General features: G+C 57.4%; 5 protein-coding genes and 1 non-coding gene across 6 annotated transcripts; 1 reads left to right on the plus strand and 5 right to left on the minus strand.

The window, feature by feature from the left end:
• Positions 1 to 179: 179 nt before the first annotated feature.
• On the minus strand, positions 180 to 1,870 carry D7B24_008698 (uncharacterized protein; the record flags this gene model as incomplete). The annotated part of the gene is made up of 4 exons (XM_028642784.1): positions 180 to 205; positions 259 to 330; positions 388 to 1,306; positions 1,358 to 1,870. The coding sequence occupies 4 exons, from the start codon at positions 1,868 to 1,870 to the stop codon at positions 180 to 182; spliced, it is 1,530 nt and encodes a 509-aa protein (XP_028498475.1).
• A 636-nt stretch (positions 1,871 to 2,506) lies between these two features.
• D7B24_008699 lies at positions 2,507 to 2,579 on the minus strand. The gene has a single exon. It is a non-coding gene; the product is annotated as a tRNA-Lys (tRNA).
• A 1,539-nt stretch (positions 2,580 to 4,118) lies between these two features.
• On the plus strand, positions 4,119 to 5,264 carry D7B24_008700 (uncharacterized protein; the record flags this gene model as incomplete). Its single annotated transcript, XM_028642785.1, has 1 exon — positions 4,119 to 5,264. The coding sequence occupies one exon, from the start codon at positions 4,119 to 4,121 to the stop codon at positions 5,262 to 5,264; it is 1,146 nt and encodes a 381-aa protein (XP_028498476.1).
• A 1,256-nt stretch (positions 5,265 to 6,520) lies between these two features.
• D7B24_008701 (uncharacterized protein) lies at positions 6,521 to 7,942 on the minus strand (the record flags this gene model as incomplete). Its single annotated transcript, XM_028642786.1, has 3 exons — positions 6,521 to 7,224; positions 7,334 to 7,665; positions 7,785 to 7,942. 3 exons carry the CDS (start codon positions 7,940 to 7,942, stop codon positions 6,521 to 6,523), a joined length of 1,194 nt encoding a protein of 397 aa, XP_028498477.1.
• Positions 7,943 to 12,634: 4,692 nt separating this feature from the next.
• On the minus strand, positions 12,635 to 13,556 carry D7B24_008702 (uncharacterized protein; the record flags this gene model as incomplete). The annotated part of the gene is made up of 2 exons (XM_028642787.1): positions 12,635 to 12,999; positions 13,055 to 13,556. The coding sequence occupies 2 exons, from the start codon at positions 13,554 to 13,556 to the stop codon at positions 12,635 to 12,637; spliced, it is 867 nt and encodes a 288-aa protein (XP_028498478.1).
• A 339-nt stretch (positions 13,557 to 13,895) lies between these two features.
• Positions 13,896 to 15,348, minus strand: D7B24_008703 (uncharacterized protein; the record flags this gene model as incomplete). The annotated part of the gene is made up of 4 exons (XM_028642788.1): positions 13,896 to 14,388; positions 14,444 to 14,572; positions 14,624 to 15,153; positions 15,220 to 15,348. 4 exons carry the CDS (start codon positions 15,346 to 15,348, stop codon positions 13,896 to 13,898), a joined length of 1,281 nt encoding a protein of 426 aa, XP_028498479.1.
• Positions 15,349 to 16,561: the final 1,213 nt, after the last annotated feature.

Raw genomic sequence — 16,561 nt, forward strand, 5'->3', positions numbered from 1 at the left:
CTTCTCTTGGGACAGAGCCTGCTCGTGGCAGATGAAGCAGACCTCCAGAGCGGCAACATCCAGGATGTCAGGTCAAGAATTCTTACAAAATCCAACGAAGGGATGGCGTTGACAGGCCGCATCAGCCATGAACACCAATTGTACCGAATCTCCATGGACACGTGCCACTTCTTCACGCTTTATAGAGAGAACGAGGCCATGATCTCTGTTGGGAGTGTCAATTCAGCAGGACGATGGAGGAACTTGCACGCAACCTACTTTCTAGGTCGAGTATATCCTGGACGGCCTTGTCGAGTGGCTCTGGCGCGCTGTCGAGGATGTCTACAAGAGCTTTCGAGGCAGTGAGCTTGAGTAGGAGCAACGAGCCTGGCAGGAGAGTTGACTTACATGCCATATTCTCTTGTTTCGTTGCCGCATCCCTCTGTCCGGGCGTACAGGGTTTGGCCGATACAATCTCTAAAGGGGCTGTCTCGACGGTAGTTTCGATGTGCGCAGCCCGGTTTTGCGTGGTCTCGATAGAATCGGCGCTAGCAGGAAGCACGATAGGAGGAAGATTTCGGGGCAAGTCCGTCTTTTGGCAGACGCTGCGCCGGACCGAACTGTGAGTGTCCTCGGCTGGAGAAGGGCCAGCATGAGAGGCAGTCTTGCGCACGTGCTGCAAATTTTGGCGTATTGCAGCTGCATTCCGTGGCGCACGATGAGGAGATTCTTCGAACTCGATGGTTTGGATCTCCTTGTCGATGCCGGCCCCAGCCGTCTGAGTCGTCCTGTCCATGGCGGCTTCCAATGTTTGCGTCTTCTTGCTGGTGCCGGCTTTGACCTTCCCGGCGCTGCCTCGAGTCTTGAAGTCATCGATCTTCTTTTCCTGGCGATCGAGCGTATCAATGAGTGTCGCCACAGCTTGACTCATGTGCGAACAAGCGGCAGTAACTGAGTTGAGCTCGTCGTTTGTTTTTGCCGTCAATTCCTTGATACTCGACGACGCAGTCAACGCTTGTCTAGCCATGGCGTCTTTGGCGAAGGCTGCTTGCGCGTCGATTTTGAGACCGACTTGTTCGAGGCGTGTTTCCACGGAGGACTTTAGTTCATGGAGTTGTTTTTGTACAAGCTTGACATCGGCATTCAGCTGCTCAACCCTGGAATCCCCTTTTCTGTTTGCGTCAAGAGTGTTTGATTGAGCATCTGGGTCAAGTGTCAAACCGCTGTGCTGGGTGGTGGCGTAAGACGCAGCGGCTTTGCGGGATGCTTCTCCCTGGCTCGGCTGAGAAGAAGCCTTGCACCACGCGTCATAGGTCTCCTGTCTGCGCTACAAGAAAGATGAGAATGTGAAGAGCAGAATTCCGGTACAAATACGTACCTTGAACAGCAAAAGGAGTCTGTCGACAGTCGACAGAAGCGCTGCTTCGCATTTCGACAAGTTCGCCGGATCGTTGTTTCCATTCTTGATGTACGCCTGCCGACCGTCGATGTAGATGTAGAGAAACCATACGAAATGGCCCTGCTCATCGGCATCGTCCGTGAAAAAGCTGAGTACCTTCCACCTGGGCTCCGTCTGCACCAGGGCGTCGATGACTTTGCACGCGAGCCACTCGTCCGGCAGCGGAGCGCCGTGGTCGGTGGCGAGACGAGGCTCGATGACTCTGATACATGTCCTGAAGACGGTGTCGAGACACACAGCGGTCGAGTCCTTGAGGTTGAACAGATCAGCGTCGGACACGTGCACCCATCCGTCGCAGAGGGGGTGGGCTTTCAGTGCAACCCAGATCGCGCGAAACTCGCGATCCAGGATAATCCATTCGGGGTAATGGAATCCGCGTTGGCGTAGCCGCTTCTGGGCAGCCATCAAGACGTTGTGTGATATATCAGCCATGGTGGCGCAGCGTGCTCTGATAAACGAGGTGTCGCTCTGTATCGTGGAAACCTGATGTGTATTGAAGTGTTGAGTTAGGGCAGCTGACTGCTATTTCAAGGGCTTGCCCCAGGCGCACAGCTCGGCAGAATCATACCAGAACAGTGGACTATCAAGCTTGCACTCTCAAGTTGGTCATGGGGGTTTATGAAGGTGATTTCAACGCGCCTTCCCAAAGTGACTGAGGGCTGCTGGACGAAGAGCGCGATTGGCCTATCTACTCCTGGCAACACTCATGTACTCCCAGCACAAAGGACAGGCATAGTGAGCCTCATTTTTCCATGTATGTCGCAATTTCAAACTATGCACTCGCATAGGGTGACAGTTGCATGATATAGCTCGCGGTGTAGATGAGTGCTATGTTGGCTTTCTCAACTTGGTCGCTCATGATCATACATGTCTGGATGTGCTTGTCGAATCTCTACAAATTGAATTCTCAAGTCTAACTTTCAGCACAATGACATTAGGCAGGAGCCCTGACTACTTCACCCACGGATCAAAAGTTCGGGATCATCGCTCCCTAAAAGCAAATCTCGAAAGAGAAAAACGGAGCAAACACCAAAAGATGAGCTTCCATTGAAGCGACGTCAGGAATTGAGCCCAACGGGGGGCTCGAACCCCCAACCTTGAGATTAAGAGTCTCACGCTCTACCGATTGAGCTAGCCGGGCAGGCAGGTTGCTTTGTTGAATTTCGAGCTTCTCGGTGAGGCTCATAGAGACGGCAGCTTTGTGGGATCTAGGGCTATGCTATTCAAGTGCGGGGTTTCTCCAGCCATGGCACGTTCCCTCGCGCTGATTGACACGGCAGATTGACATGGAGTTGACGTCGGGCGTTTCCGCCGCCCCCACCCTCTCCCGCAGGTGGGCTAGAGAGCGCAGGCAGTGTGAGCCCGGTTGTGCTTACACCGTCACGCTCCGTCTCGCTTGGCTTGTCTCGAAAAGGCGAGGGCAACATAAGCATGTGGAGGAAAGGGAGGGAGGGGCAGATCATCGAGAGAAAGCGGGTGGCTTGCACGCGAAGCTTGATTTGTGTGTGCCTTATTACTGATCGAGAAGGGACATAAGTTACGATGCCGAAAGTTACGATGCCAAAAGTTACGAACGCCAATGAGGACGCCGCTAGCTGCGAGCCCAAGAGAAGACCTGCTCGTTAGCCTGATCCTTCGTTCTCGACACGGCCCAATCACCCGCATACCTAGCCGCGACCGGCATACGGCGCTGACTGAGGCCGTGGCACCGTTGGTCGGGGCTCGCCAATCTTGTCTGCAAGCGGTACGGCTTGACGGGCCAAGCAGTGGGCGGCAAGAGCAAGATTAGGGGAAGCAGAAAAAGAAGGACGAGGCCATTCAGTTGGGAGGGGGTTCGGGAACCGTTTGACCGTGCATCGGAGGGCAGACCCAGTCGGGCGGGCGTACCGAAGAAATCCGGCCGACATGTCGATCTCTGCATGGGAAACGAGGAGCCGCCATTGGCTGTTTCTCCGCGTATTCCCAAAAGAGAAGACAACAGATGTATGCCGCTGGCACAGCCACGTCGTCAACGTGCAGTCGAACGTCAGAGCCAGCACGGCGGATGAGTGAGTCGGTAGGGCTGAGGCCCCCTGATTCGCCCCCAAGATGATGGCACGTGACGGAGCTTGACTTCACTTGCATCGTTAGGGGTGGCCTCGAGAGAAAGAGAAAGAGTGAGACTGAGACTTGTATTAAAGCCGTGATGCCCCCCTGGTGGAGTGTCCCGCGGGTGGTGGACTCGAGGGTCTGACACAGGTTAGCCCCCCTCATGCTTGTTCGCGACGGGAGACTAGACACACAGGACCACCAGCAACAGACAGAGAGTGACCCACGACACCCGAAGCACCTCGTTCCCGCGCAGCCACTGCCGTCAGGTATCTAGGTATACAGAGGAGCACAGCGAGGGACCATGAGAAGAGAGAGGACGATGAAACAGCGGCAGACGCACTCCAAATCCCGTAGAGGATGTCTCAATTGCAAGAAAAGACATGTCAAATGCGACGAGCAAGGTCCGCCGTGTGCCAACTGCGTTGTGCGAAAAACGACGTGCTCCTACGGCCAGAGTCCGACCGCCTCCTCGGCCCAGCTCGACGCGCCCGCACATCTCGACCCGTCGTCATGTCTGGCCGTCGGTCTGCCGTCCGAAACCAGTCTGAGCAGCGGGTCGTCGTCTCTCTCACCACCCCAGGCCTCGCGGATGCCCTCGCCGTGCGAAACGTCCTTCTCGTCGTCGCCCGAGCTCCAGCCCTCGCCGGAACCACGCCGGCTGCTCGAGCTCGAGCTCATGCACCGCTGGTCGACGCACACCTACCTCATCATGACATGCCACCCCGAAGAGTACCCCCTCATGCAGAACGTCATGCCGCGCGAGGGGCTCCGCCATGATTTCATCCTGCGCATCATGTTCGCCCTGACGTCCCTCGACCTCGCCGTCAACGTCGCCCAGACCGAGGCCGACGCCGCCTCGTACGTCCGCAGCGCCCTCGCCTACCACGACACCGCCACGTCGGCCCTCCACCGCCACGTCGGCGCGCGCACAGCGCACCACGACCGAGACTGGCTCACGCACGTCGCCATCGCCGCCCACGCCGCCTACCACCTCGCCGTCTTCAGCACGACGCGCGCCGGCGGCACGGCCAGGAGCCGCGTGGCCTCCATCTTCGCCCTCTGGTCGCAGGCCGCCACGTCCGGCGGCGGCGGCGGCGGCGCCACCGCCGCCGCGGGCCTCGACGCCCTGCTCGCCGCGAGCCCCGCCACCGCCCTGCAGAGCCTCCTCCGCCTGCCCGCGAGCATCGACGCCTGCGACGCCGCGACGCGCGCGCCCCTCGCCCGCCTCTACGCCGTCAACGACGCCCTGCACGAGCCTGCCGCCTACTACCCCGACAGCCAGAAGCCCGCACGTGCGGCCCTCCTCCACGCCGAGCTCCTCCACGCCGAGCAGCAGCAGCCGCCGCTCTCCCGGCACGAGATGTACCGGCGCGCCGTGTTTCATCTGGGCGCGTGCTTCGCCGAGGACGCGACGGGGCTGCTGCCGGGGTACTGCGCCTCGTTTCCGAGCCTCGCCGGGCCCGGGTTCGCGGCGGCCGTCGGCGGCGGCGAGCCCATGGCGCTGCTGGTCGTCATGCACTGGGGCGTGCTGCTGCACAGGATGGGGCTGCGGTGCTGGTGGGCCGCCGGCGTCGGGGCGTGTCTCGTGGCCGAGCTGTCCGAGGCGCTGCCCGAGACGGAGCTGGCCTTTTTGCCGGCGGCACAGGAGGGGATGGCGTGGGCGCGGGGCGAGGTCGGGCTGGCGGTCTGGGGGGCCTGGGACCCTGCGATGAGTGCCAGTATTGGGCTGTCGTAGGGGCTGTGGGTATGGCTGTGGACGTGAGCGAGCAGGCAAATGACGATGAGGTACGATGACGAAATGACTCGAGGACAAGATGGCATTAAGATGGTTATATTTTGGGCTCAACGACCTAGTTCGGTATATATCGCGGGCGGGCGTTTTGTTGCCGCGTGCAAGGCGCTGCTAGATTGGCGCACTGCTTGATAGAGACAGGAACTGCAGGGCGTAAGACGCCGCTGCGTTTTTCCCTCCTTCGCGGCATTCGATTGCCAGGATGTGTTTGTGTCCTGTATTGCCAGCATTCCTCGATCCGAGTGGTATGCACAGCCCTGGCGGCATGTGGCACCACAATGCCCGCCCCCATGCCAAGGACTGCCGAGTCTGACGGGGGCCGCTGAAGACTGGCGCGTCGCCTGCTCGCGGCTCATGATTGGGGCGTAGCATTGGGAATGCTGACTCGGGCACCATGGGAATGAGGACCCAGTAGCTAAACCTTGTGCAATATACCTTGTGCGATAAACCTTATGCGAAAGATGTTGCAACGTGTGCATTATTTGTTTCAGTCGATTGGGTTGGTGCCCAATAGCAAAGAACAGCACTCTCGTGAGGCATGGTGCTGACGAATTGCTCGCCCCGAACCAATAAGTTGAGCTGGGGACATATGTTTGTCAACACAAGGGAGACGCCGGGTGATTGGAACGTGTGATAGGGTGCTGGTTCTGACTCGAGTATCGCATCGTTGGTGATGGGAAGCATGATATCGGAGAGCGCTGTGAATCTCGCGCAGGTTTGGCCGTCAGGCCGATAACGGGTCTAATTTTTTCTTCTTTGAAGGCGAGACCTCTATTTCCAAGTGATTTCGCTGGCAACGCAAGAGTCGAAGCATTTTCTTCGCATCGAAAGACATTTTGAGCCCGTCAAGGTACAAGCTCCCGCCCATGTCTTTTTCGGAAAGCAGACCTTTCCTCGATGCCGTCGTGTAGTAGTACAGGCGTTAGGAAAACGAGCGGTATCCCAAGTTTCGTGGTGAAAAAGCAGGCTAAATCGGACAATTACAAGGCTTGTGATGTTGGTTGTGGTTGTTGTTGTGGTTGTATAAAAAATAGGGGGTGGGACAAGTAGTCCCATCCACCCAGCATGCCCGGGAGAGCATGATGCCTGAAAAGAGGAAAAGTCGTAAAAACACGCTGCCGTCTAAAAATCCGCAAAACCCAAAAGCAATCCGCACTATACCCCGTGCCGAGCGCCCGTGCAGGAAGGAGGCAGTCAACCTACGCCTCGTCGAATCGCAGCATCTCATCGTAAAAGGCCCAGTTGGGCGGCGGGCGGATGGGGTTGATGAAGGCCTTGAAGATGAGATCGGGGCGGCCCTGCCGCGCGTAGCGCGTGACGGCGCGCGTGACGAGGCGCCAGAGGTCCTGGATGGGCTCCTCCTTCTTGCCCCAGTGGTGCGAGACGTAGATGCCGAGGCACTTGCGGTCGCCGCAGTGGTGGGCGCCGTTGGCGTCCATGCAGGGGATGGCGCGCAGGTCGTCCGTCTTGTTCCAGGCGTAGCGCAGGTGGTGGCCGAAGGCGGCCTGCTCGTGGGCCCAGTCGTGGGCCCAGCGCTTGCAGTCGGGGAACTGGCGGCCCGAGGGGCAGTCGTCCCACTGGCGGAAGAGCTCCTGCGTGCGCTCGCCCTGCTGGGCGACGACGAAGCCCGTGTTCCAGAGCACCCAGCCCTTGGGGTCCTGGTTCGTCGGCGAGTTGGGGTCCTCGGCCATGGCGACGAGGGTCTTGGGGTGGACGTTCCAGTAGTTGAGCATCCACTCGAGGGGCACGTCGGGCTGGTTGAAGAGGGCGTCGGCGTCGGCGAAGACGACAAACTTGTACTTGAGCAGGGCCTCCTTGATGGCCGGCACCTTGACCCACGTCTGGTGGCGGTCGGACAGCTCCGAGGCGTGGATGAACTTGTAGTCGTAGCCATGGATCTGGGCTGCAAGGGAAGGAAGGGTCAGCTCGGGTCGCAGTCGGAAGTACAGGAGCCTGAGAGAAAATCTCGGCGTGCTCTCTCTCTCTCTCTCTCTCTCTCTCCTGCAACATACCATAGATGTAGTGGTTCAGCATGCCGGCAAAGCGCGGCGTCAGCTGGTCGTCCTCGAACAGGGCGCGATAGTCGCTCTGGACGCGGCCCTTGGAACGCATCTGCTCGAGCGGGCGCGTGTCGACGTCGAGGATGAGCACGTCCTTGCCGAGGGGCGTCGTCCAGTGGCGCTTCGTCTTGGCGGGCATGACGTACGGCGTGCCGTTGTCGCCCCAGAGCCAGGCCGTGAAGTTGTCGGCGTTGATGTCGAGGACGAGCGGGCGCCACATGTCGGCGATGGCGTCGGCGAGGCCCTCGATCTGGCGGACGGGGATCTTGTACTCCTTCCCTAACCTGAAGCGCGCTGTCAGAAGAAGGCACGGGTGACAAGAACGCGGGTGACAAAAACGCGGGTGACAAAAACGCGGGTGACAAAAACGCGGGTGACAAAAACGAGGGCGGGCTCGCCATACCGTGTATGTGACGAGGTCAGGTTCCAGGGCGCCGAGGACTGCAACAGGACGTAGACGAAGGCGAGGACGGCGCCGAAGACGACGGAGATGGTGGCGGGCCTTTGCAGGCCGCGCACACGCATCTGGTGGTACATGGAGGCCGGGGAGGCGAGGCCCATGATGGGCGGTGATGGCGAGCAGTGGGGGAGGGGGGGAGATTATTCGCAGCGGCAGAGGGTCGAAGAAGGCCAGATACAACGGCGGTACGATGGGTTGGGGTACGATCAAACAGGGAAACAGATCGCAGTGAGAGAGAGAGAGAGAGACGGAGAGAGAGGGTGGGAAAAAAATAAAAGTGAAGCCACAAACGTCGAGGACCGTGAGAGGCGGACGCCATGCTACTACTATACTAGGTAAGTAAGGTAAGGTAGGTACCCTAGATAGGTACCTCCCTAAGGTGGTCTCCAAGGTACGGTACCTTGGGTAGGTACGGTACCTTGGGTAGGGAAGGCAGGTAGGAGGTAGGGCAAGTACCATGTACACGAGCTAGCCCAACTCAAAAAAAGAGAGAACGAGGCCAATGATCGAGAAGGCCAGACAGGGAGCAACACAACACACACACACACACACACACACAACCTGCGTCCACGTCCAGGCGGCCAGCTCTTGGCCGGCGCCCAGCTGCATCCAGAAATAGGTCGACGACGAGGCCAGACAGGGCACAGGCTAGACGAGGCTAACGATATAGGGGTCGAAGCATTCCACGCACGCTGGAAAGGGGAGCACCCGTTCAACCGTTCCCAGAGACCACCACAACAGGGCCCCCCTTTTGCCCCTCCCGATGTTGAGCGCTAGCCCGATAACAGCATTTTTTTTGCAGCTGGAAATACGATCTACGGCTAGGGGTCTGTTGGCGGGAGCATGGGTCACCGGGCCAATCGGCGAGACGCCAGCGCCAGGAAGATGGAAATGGCCCGCATATGTCACGTTGAATCTGGTGTGCTAAGCTTTCGGGCTGGCGTCCTGGGCCGCCCTCCCCCCCCGTCCCCTCCCCTTTTCGACCCTTCGACACGTCCAGCTTCACTCGATCAGGGGGGAGGGGGGCCAAAGGGGCCGAACTCCGTGGCTAGCCCCCCCCCCCCCCCCTCCCCCGGCGAGTGGGGATATCGTGGCGGGCGGGTGTCATCGGGATCGTGAGGCTGGTCAGCGCAGCGCAAGGCGAGGATGGCCAATGCTGGCGGGGAGCAACAGAGCGATGGGAATCGCACCAAGTCAGCGCACCGCAACCAACGAATGCCACGGAAAACACAAAAGGGGGGTGGAAGAGCGAAATCATGGGCGCCTGCAACGCGAAGAAAAAAGGGCAAACTTTACCGTAGGACGAAACGAGTTAGAGTTGGGGGACCGAGAAGAAAATCTCGTACAGGGTGGAGCCATTGTTGGGCCAATTCTACGCGCCTTATCGCCGTCGCAGAACACGATGCCGTGGTCTCCCTGCCAAGAGAAGTAGGGAATTGCTGATGGTCTCCCGGTTCTCTCCTCTGGCCTCTCTCGTCCAGTGTCTTGCTCGTCATGCCGTCTGGCCATCGGCAGCAGTCTGGCCATCGGGTGAACCGAAAGGGAGTGTTTGCGTCGCTTTGACCCCGTCCATTTCTCCCATTTTGTCTCTCTTGTCCTCGATCACTGTCGCATCGTGCATCCCAGCGCCTGCACGAGGAACAGATCGTTGCGACCGTCCCCGAAATGCTGCTGCCTACTCTTCGTTGCGACCCGCGCCACGCACCGAATTTCGATTCGACTGCGCCGTTCTTTTGCTCATGGAACGTGCCGGACCCCCGACGACGACGACGACGACGAGCTGGCCCCTCGCCTCATGCGTTTCGTCGATCTTGACCCGCCCTGGGCAGCCGCACGGCATGGGCGCGCGCGTTTTTGGTCTGTGGCGTTGCGCGGTTCATGCAGCCACACGGCAGATTTCGCTTCCATGAGCAATTTCCTGTCGACCGACCCCATGTGTCGCAGGCAGAGGACCATGCCAAACTGGATGGATGGATGCACGACGACGAGCCGTATACGAGCTTTCTTATTAGGAGACATGACGAGTCTGGCCCCGGGGCCCAGAGCATGCAAGGGGAACGGCAACACGACCCCGCGATGTGGCCGTCGACAGGGACCACCAGATAAGGGAGGAACCTGACAGCAATGCTTGTTCTGTCACGTGGGGCTCAGCTGGGATCTCTCTCCCTTGCGTCCTCTCCTGGTGCAGCCTTCAGGTAGTCAGCCGTGTACAGTGGCCGCCCCCAGCTTTGACGGATGCCCCTGACGTGAAGCTATTCCCACAGAACAGCGCTGCGGCGGAGCAGAGAGATACGTATCCTGCCTTCAATCGGGGAACCAGCGCTTCTATGCCACTCCACTGCAAGAGGCAGCGCTAGGCATCGCGCACGTGTCGCAGCCTCTTTTCAGCATCAATATGACACGCAACTTGTACAAACGCAGACTCTAGCTGCACAGCAATGCCCAGACAAAGATGGGAGGAAACGTGATGGTGGCGACGGCACCGCGATCCGTCCTCTTCAGCAGGCCCCGCCGCAGCGCTCTTCAGGGAGGCAGCAGCCTGCGTGCCCTGCACGCTCCCCATTTCCCTCGGCCCGTCACAGTGCCCGCCACGGCGCGCCTTGTCTCCAAGCGTCTCTCGCCCCCGCCAACAACAATCTCCAGTCATGAAGCCGACGGGCCTGCCTATTGTCCAGCGCATAATGACCATTGATGCCCATCGCAGCTCGCACGACCACGCGAACTCTGCTGAGCAGCCTATCGCCGCGGCCTCATCATGCTGTACAATCATTCCACCCCATTCCAACCGTCCTGATGGGCACAAACACGGCGGCCTCCCCACCACCATCCAAGGACGATGTGAGCCCAACCCCCCAGCAACATGTCTCAACTCAACCACATCCGACAAGCCACCCCCTCGAAAGCCGAAGCAAACTCATGAGCGCCCACACTGTCTCCCGCGGCCAAGCTTCTCGGCCGTCGCGTTGCGCCCTACTTGGCGCGCTGCCCGCCATGCGAATGCCGTCCGAACGAGACTGTCAAGTCGGAACGGGGGGGGGGACAAAGTCAGAAGCCGGCCCGCTAGGGAATGTGGCAACCTACCTGTTTCGCTTGCGCAGTCTTGGCCAAATACCCCCGAGACTCTCGTGCTCCGCCGCTGCGCATGCTCATACCTCTGGACATGCTGTTTGACCCTGGCGGGCCCAGCGAGAGGGACCTGTCTGATGGCTTGCACGACGTTCTCGTGCAGGCCGGGGGTGGCTTTGTCTCGTTCGCGTCGCGATGGCCAGAAGGCATGTCTACTGAATACCTCCTCGCTTTCAATGACCTTCCGGCCTCAACTGGATGCCGTATTAGCCATGGACGAGGGAAGCACAGGAGAGTTCTTCAGTCTTGCATATGGGCATCCAGGGTCCTGCCGGCGACTGCAGCGCCCACTAACGGTGCAGGCAAGGCAGCCAGAAACGAAAGCCTTGAATGCGGGCAGCTGTGATGCTTCAGTTCGGGCCACGGAAGATTCGACTGGTGCAAGACGAAGAGTTGTGAACAGCACACTCTCCAGGCTTCTCGCATGGCTAACCATGGGACCACAGTTGAGGCCGTGTTTCTCGAGTACTGGCTGGACTGCCACAGACGGCGTCGATATCCCGTTCAGTAATGGCGTTGGTTCCTGAGACTCCATGCTAATCTGGCAGTCCACTGGCCTTTCAACAGTGACGCCAAAACGTACACGGCAACGACCCCTGCTTTTACCATCGTCGAACCTGATGCGCGCTCGCCAACCTTTTTCAAACCCACGGCAGCCGATCTCAAAGAAATGGCCTGCCGTCTGCTAGAAACTCGACCGATCCCCATCATGACCTGACGATCTACTACGACTACTTCCAGGTCATTACCTCTGCCTCGCTCTACAACCCAGCAACTTGCTCACGCGGGCGGCATCCCCGACTAGCTCGCCACCAGCTCAGGCGACATACCGAAGGGCGGAGTTCCCGTCCGCGAAGAAGCAGGCAGCATGGCGGCGCCTTCAATGAGCCGAGGACGAGCATCCTCTGTGCCGTCAAGCATGGGAGCGTCTCGACTCACGATCATGTTTGCCCATCATCTCATCCGGACGATGTACGCTGAAAGTAGGCCACCCGGTGACCTGACGAAATATGCTGCTGTCACGAAGTATATGCGGTGTCCTGTTGCCGCCAGCTAGCGAAATGAGGACCTTGGCGCCAATCAAGGCCCCTATGCTGGTCACCAGGAATACATCTGAAGCTATTCGTCTCGGGTTTGAATCCTGTGTGAGACTTGAAAAGAGTGTGGTGCTGGGGCGTGATGGATCTTGGGGCAGTCACCCATGGCTATAAAGGGCCATGCGGACTTATCACGCTGACGATTGCAAGGTAGCATGCTTTGCCCGCGTTGTCTCCGCTTGACATGGCAGGGCGGAGGCGGTACTTCGACAACTGCACGCTACTTGCGGAGGGCACAGTCTGTGACGTGGACAATTTCCTCTCTGGTTGCTCATGGTCCCAATACCTGCCATTTGTCTTTTGAATACTCTGAATACTTGCCAGAAAGGGATTCTCAGCTGAATAGTGTCACAGTACGTTGTATTCCAATCGGCTTGCGCCTGTGATCCAATGGGATTTCTGTCAGCTACCGACAAATAACCTTTGTGGGGTCGTAACTATGATATGTATCCTTCTGATAGCTATATGGCATCCACTTCGCCGATCGATCCAATAACGTGGCAAAGGCCTTGCGTGCATCCGCTGTCATGTCCACGTTTCTTTGTATGATCACACCAGAGCTGTGTGGCTTCATAGGTTATGATCATCCAGGGCTCCACGTACCTTTTTACGCAGCCTCTCAACTCGATCATCAGACACTGCTAGCTGCCTTTTCAAAGTTTCGCGGTCTCTGTTGACACCGTCATGCTTCGCGTTGAGTCTTCGTATTTGTCCCTCGAGATTGGCAACTTGGATCTTGGTCCTCTCCAACTCTGTCTTGGACATCTCCAACTCTCTCTCCGACTCCTTTAACTGCGTCTTGGACTCCTTCAACTCCATCTCTTGCAGTTTCGAATTGGCTCGGATGTGGAACATTGGCTCCAAAGTATTCGTATCGAAGCTCGTTCTGCGCTCGAATCCCAGACGATGAGCTTTGAAGAGCTCGCGAGTTTGACCTTTCCTCATTAGCAGGGATCGATTCGGCATGTAGGCTTTTCATGTGAAACTTACTTTGGCAAATGATTTTGACCTGGTTGTACGTCTCGATCGACTTGTAAAGAAGTTCAAGAGGTCTGCGGCAACCATATTGTGCCTGCAAAAGTACTTGTTTGGAGTCTGGCTGCCGTGAACCTTGATCAAGATAGCTCTGTCGTAGTACTCCGAAGTGCATCACTGCCTCGACCTCACACGGCGTGTGATCCCGAGCGTCTTCTGGGTCATCGCCCTCTAGCAAGCGAAGGAGGCGGGCTGTATTCCTGGCTCGCTCCGCGATCGATGGCGCTGCCTCAAATATGGAAATCTGGTGTCCGGCCGCATCATCTTGGACTGAAAGGAAGTCGGCAGCTGCGGCGAAAACACCGGTCAGAGAGTCGACAAACCGTTCCCGGCATCCCTGTAAATCCGAAGTGTCCTCGACCCAGCCGCCCAGTCCATCTTGAATCTGCTTAGGTATGTGGAATATCCTCCTTGGCTTCTTGAAGTCGAAACCGGGAAGAGCGGCCACGTTTTGCATCCAAAATGTCTGTTGAGAACGTGTCGGAAAGGGGATCACTTTTTTCTTCGAGTTTCTGGGTACTTCGAATGCTCCTCTATAGTTGAGTTTTGAGTCGTTTGAGTCGCTTGAGCTGAAGTCGGAGAGATAATCCATGACTGGTATTCAATAGAAAAATTGGTGTTGGTGAGTCTAGAGTGTGGATTGATGAGGAGGTAAGAAGCAGAGCAAGACGGGCTCTTAGCGTCTCAGCAATTGGGAAGGAAGTGGAATATGAACCGGCTTTTGGGAAGAGCTGTTACAAGTATATTCATCTAACTTTGCCTCGCTTCAGAACCTATTGTTACTGAAAGAGTATGATTACAGCCGCGACCCACTTGCTCGCACCTCCTTCTCCCATTGCAAGCTGGCGTCTGCCTTGGCATCATAGCCGTACAGCCAGTCCTGAAACACCGTGTTGCCCATCAGATTCGGGCTGCTGGGATAGTCGCCAGCCTTGAACACGCCAAGCCTCATTTTGAGGATCTCCTCCTCCCTCATGTGGATGAAAAACCTGTTGGTGAAGCTGCCCCTTTGAATCGCATGTGCACGACCGACTCTTGTCTTGTAGAAGAAGAGCAACAGCCGGTGAATGTCCTCCTTGGCGCTAACGTGAGACAGCGCGGATCCGAGCACGACGGCATCTTCAATCGCCATTGCCGCGCCTTGCGCAAGATACGGAAGCGTGGCGTGGGATGCGTCGCCGATGAGAACCATTTTCCCTGAGGGATGCACCCAGTCCGTGATGGTAGGGAGATCAGTCAGGCGCCACTTCTCGACCTCTTCGGGCAGGAACGAAAGGAGTTTCTCCACCCTGTGTCCTGGTCAGCTGAAAGTGCGCATGACATGGGGTTCGACGCTTTACTTACATAGGAGACCATCCTTTGTAGGCCTCTCTGACCTCGGAAGCAGTTGCAGGGGCCTTGTATCCCTTCATCTTGCGGTCGTCAGGGATGACCATCAGTAGATTGAACGTCTTCTCCTTCTGCATGTTGTATCTGTGTAACATATAAGCGATTGACACTGAAGACAGCATTCAAAAAACTCACCCGATAATGTGATGGTCGGGACCGAGGAACTGCTCAAAGTTGGGGTCGGTGCTGAGCGACGCCAGCTCCGGATCACTGGTCAACCTCTCTCTCGGCACCACAACGCGGAAGCACGTGTCGCCCGTCTCTTGAGGCTCGATGTTCAGCCCCATCACCTTCCTGGCCAAGCTCTTGACTCCATCGGCAGCGATAACCAGATCGCCACGAAGCGTCTCTCCAGACTCAAGGACGACTGTGGCCTCCTCGGGCTTGTAGTCAACCACCGTCTGACCCTTGCGGATGACAGCGCCAGCTTTCGCGGCAGCCTCAACTAGGATGGAGTGATAATCTGGCCGGTAAATTTGCCAATACGGAGCCCCATAAACCTCGGGATGCCTCGACAGATCGGTAAAGCCCTGCGCCTCTGCTGTTTGCCAAGAACGATAGTTGATGCGAGATGGCCTGGACGACACGGCGTCCATCTGGTCCCCGATGCCCCACCGGATCAACTCCCGTGAAGCATTTGGCGGTACTTGAACTCCAGCTCCAATCTACACATGAAAAAGTCAGCCTCTGGAAATAACACCCGGTATCATCCGGCGACGGTAGCAGCTCACCTCGACAAAGTCTGCAGCCTGCTCGAGCACAGTCACCTTGTGCCCGACTTCTCGGAGCGCCAAGGCGGTGCCGAGGCCGCCTATCCCCGCACCGACAATGATCACGTCAAGCTGGCACTTCGCGGCCATGATGTCAAATGTGGGAAGGAGTAAATGCGAATGTTGTAATCGTGAGGCAGATGGTGACGTGAACTCAAGCGGACACTAATCCAGCATTCAGGTCTGACCTCCACCATAAGGTCTACAAATACGCCTGGGAGCGCACACGCATCAGGCCACGCAACGGTGTCGTGCGAACGATTTCCAGAGAATGGAACCACCCATCCGAATCATCCGCCCGTCGTCCACCGATGTTACCTTCAACGTCGTGTTTCATTCAAGTGCGAAATGCCGCGCGAGCCGGAATGTATAGAGCTAATGCTTCCGATTTCCGACGCCGTTCCGGCTGGCGGCCCCTCACCACCTTCAACCCCAATTACCCCGCGCTATCGCACCCCGCGGCCATCTTCATCGATGCGCCCCACAGCAGCGTGATCCTGCATTGGTATTCGGGAAGGATCGCGGCTAGTTCCTAAGCTGCTGATCTCGAGTCGATTGTGGGAGAGGGGACTTTGTTGGGTCTGTGGTTGGTTCGTGTGCGAGAAGAGAATGGAATGTGTCTTACTGGCAGTGTAACCGCGAAAGACACAATGAGTGTATCGTAGCATGATCTTAATTATTGTATAGGAGTATTACGCTATGTTGAGATTTGCAATTTCATCCCACGCATCTAGCCAAAACGAAACGCCTTCATCATCACACTCTATCCTGTCATCCTCGACGGCAATGACTGAACCTGGACTCGGACAACGAAGCCCCTCGTCAGGCTTTGCATAGCCAACTAACCCATTGAGAGTACGGGCAAGAATTTCCACTTGAGATAACAGCGCTTGCGCTTTTTGTAGCGCCTCGTCGACCACGCGGCCCTTGGCTGCATCTTTGCCTCTGGGAGCTGTAGGGGATTGCATGAAGTCCCAATGCCCCCTGATCGACTTGAGTTCGTCATAGCAGGACGCGCTTGAACTACATACACTTGACGGCGAACCACTATCCTCTCTGAAAGATGTGACAGATGAAGGCGTGTTGTCTGCTTGAGGGGAGTTTGCCGAATATGACGGGGAGCCCTCGGAATTCGTTGAATATGGGAAGCCCGGTGAGCCGGAGCACGTTATTGGTGAGGACGGCAATGGTGAGAATATCATCTCCGACACAAAAGGCTGAAGACTGCCTTTTGATCTACGTCTGACGCAGAATATCAACTCCCATGATCCTTAGGCAGCGCACCCTACAGGGAGAACTCACG

Source organism: Verticillium nonalfalfae (assembly GCF_003724135.2).
Source record: "Verticillium nonalfalfae strain VnAa140/NRRL 66861 chromosome Unknown scaffold_8, whole genome shotgun sequence".
Lineage (NCBI taxonomy): Eukaryota > Fungi > Ascomycota > Sordariomycetes > Glomerellales > Plectosphaerellaceae > Verticillium > Verticillium nonalfalfae.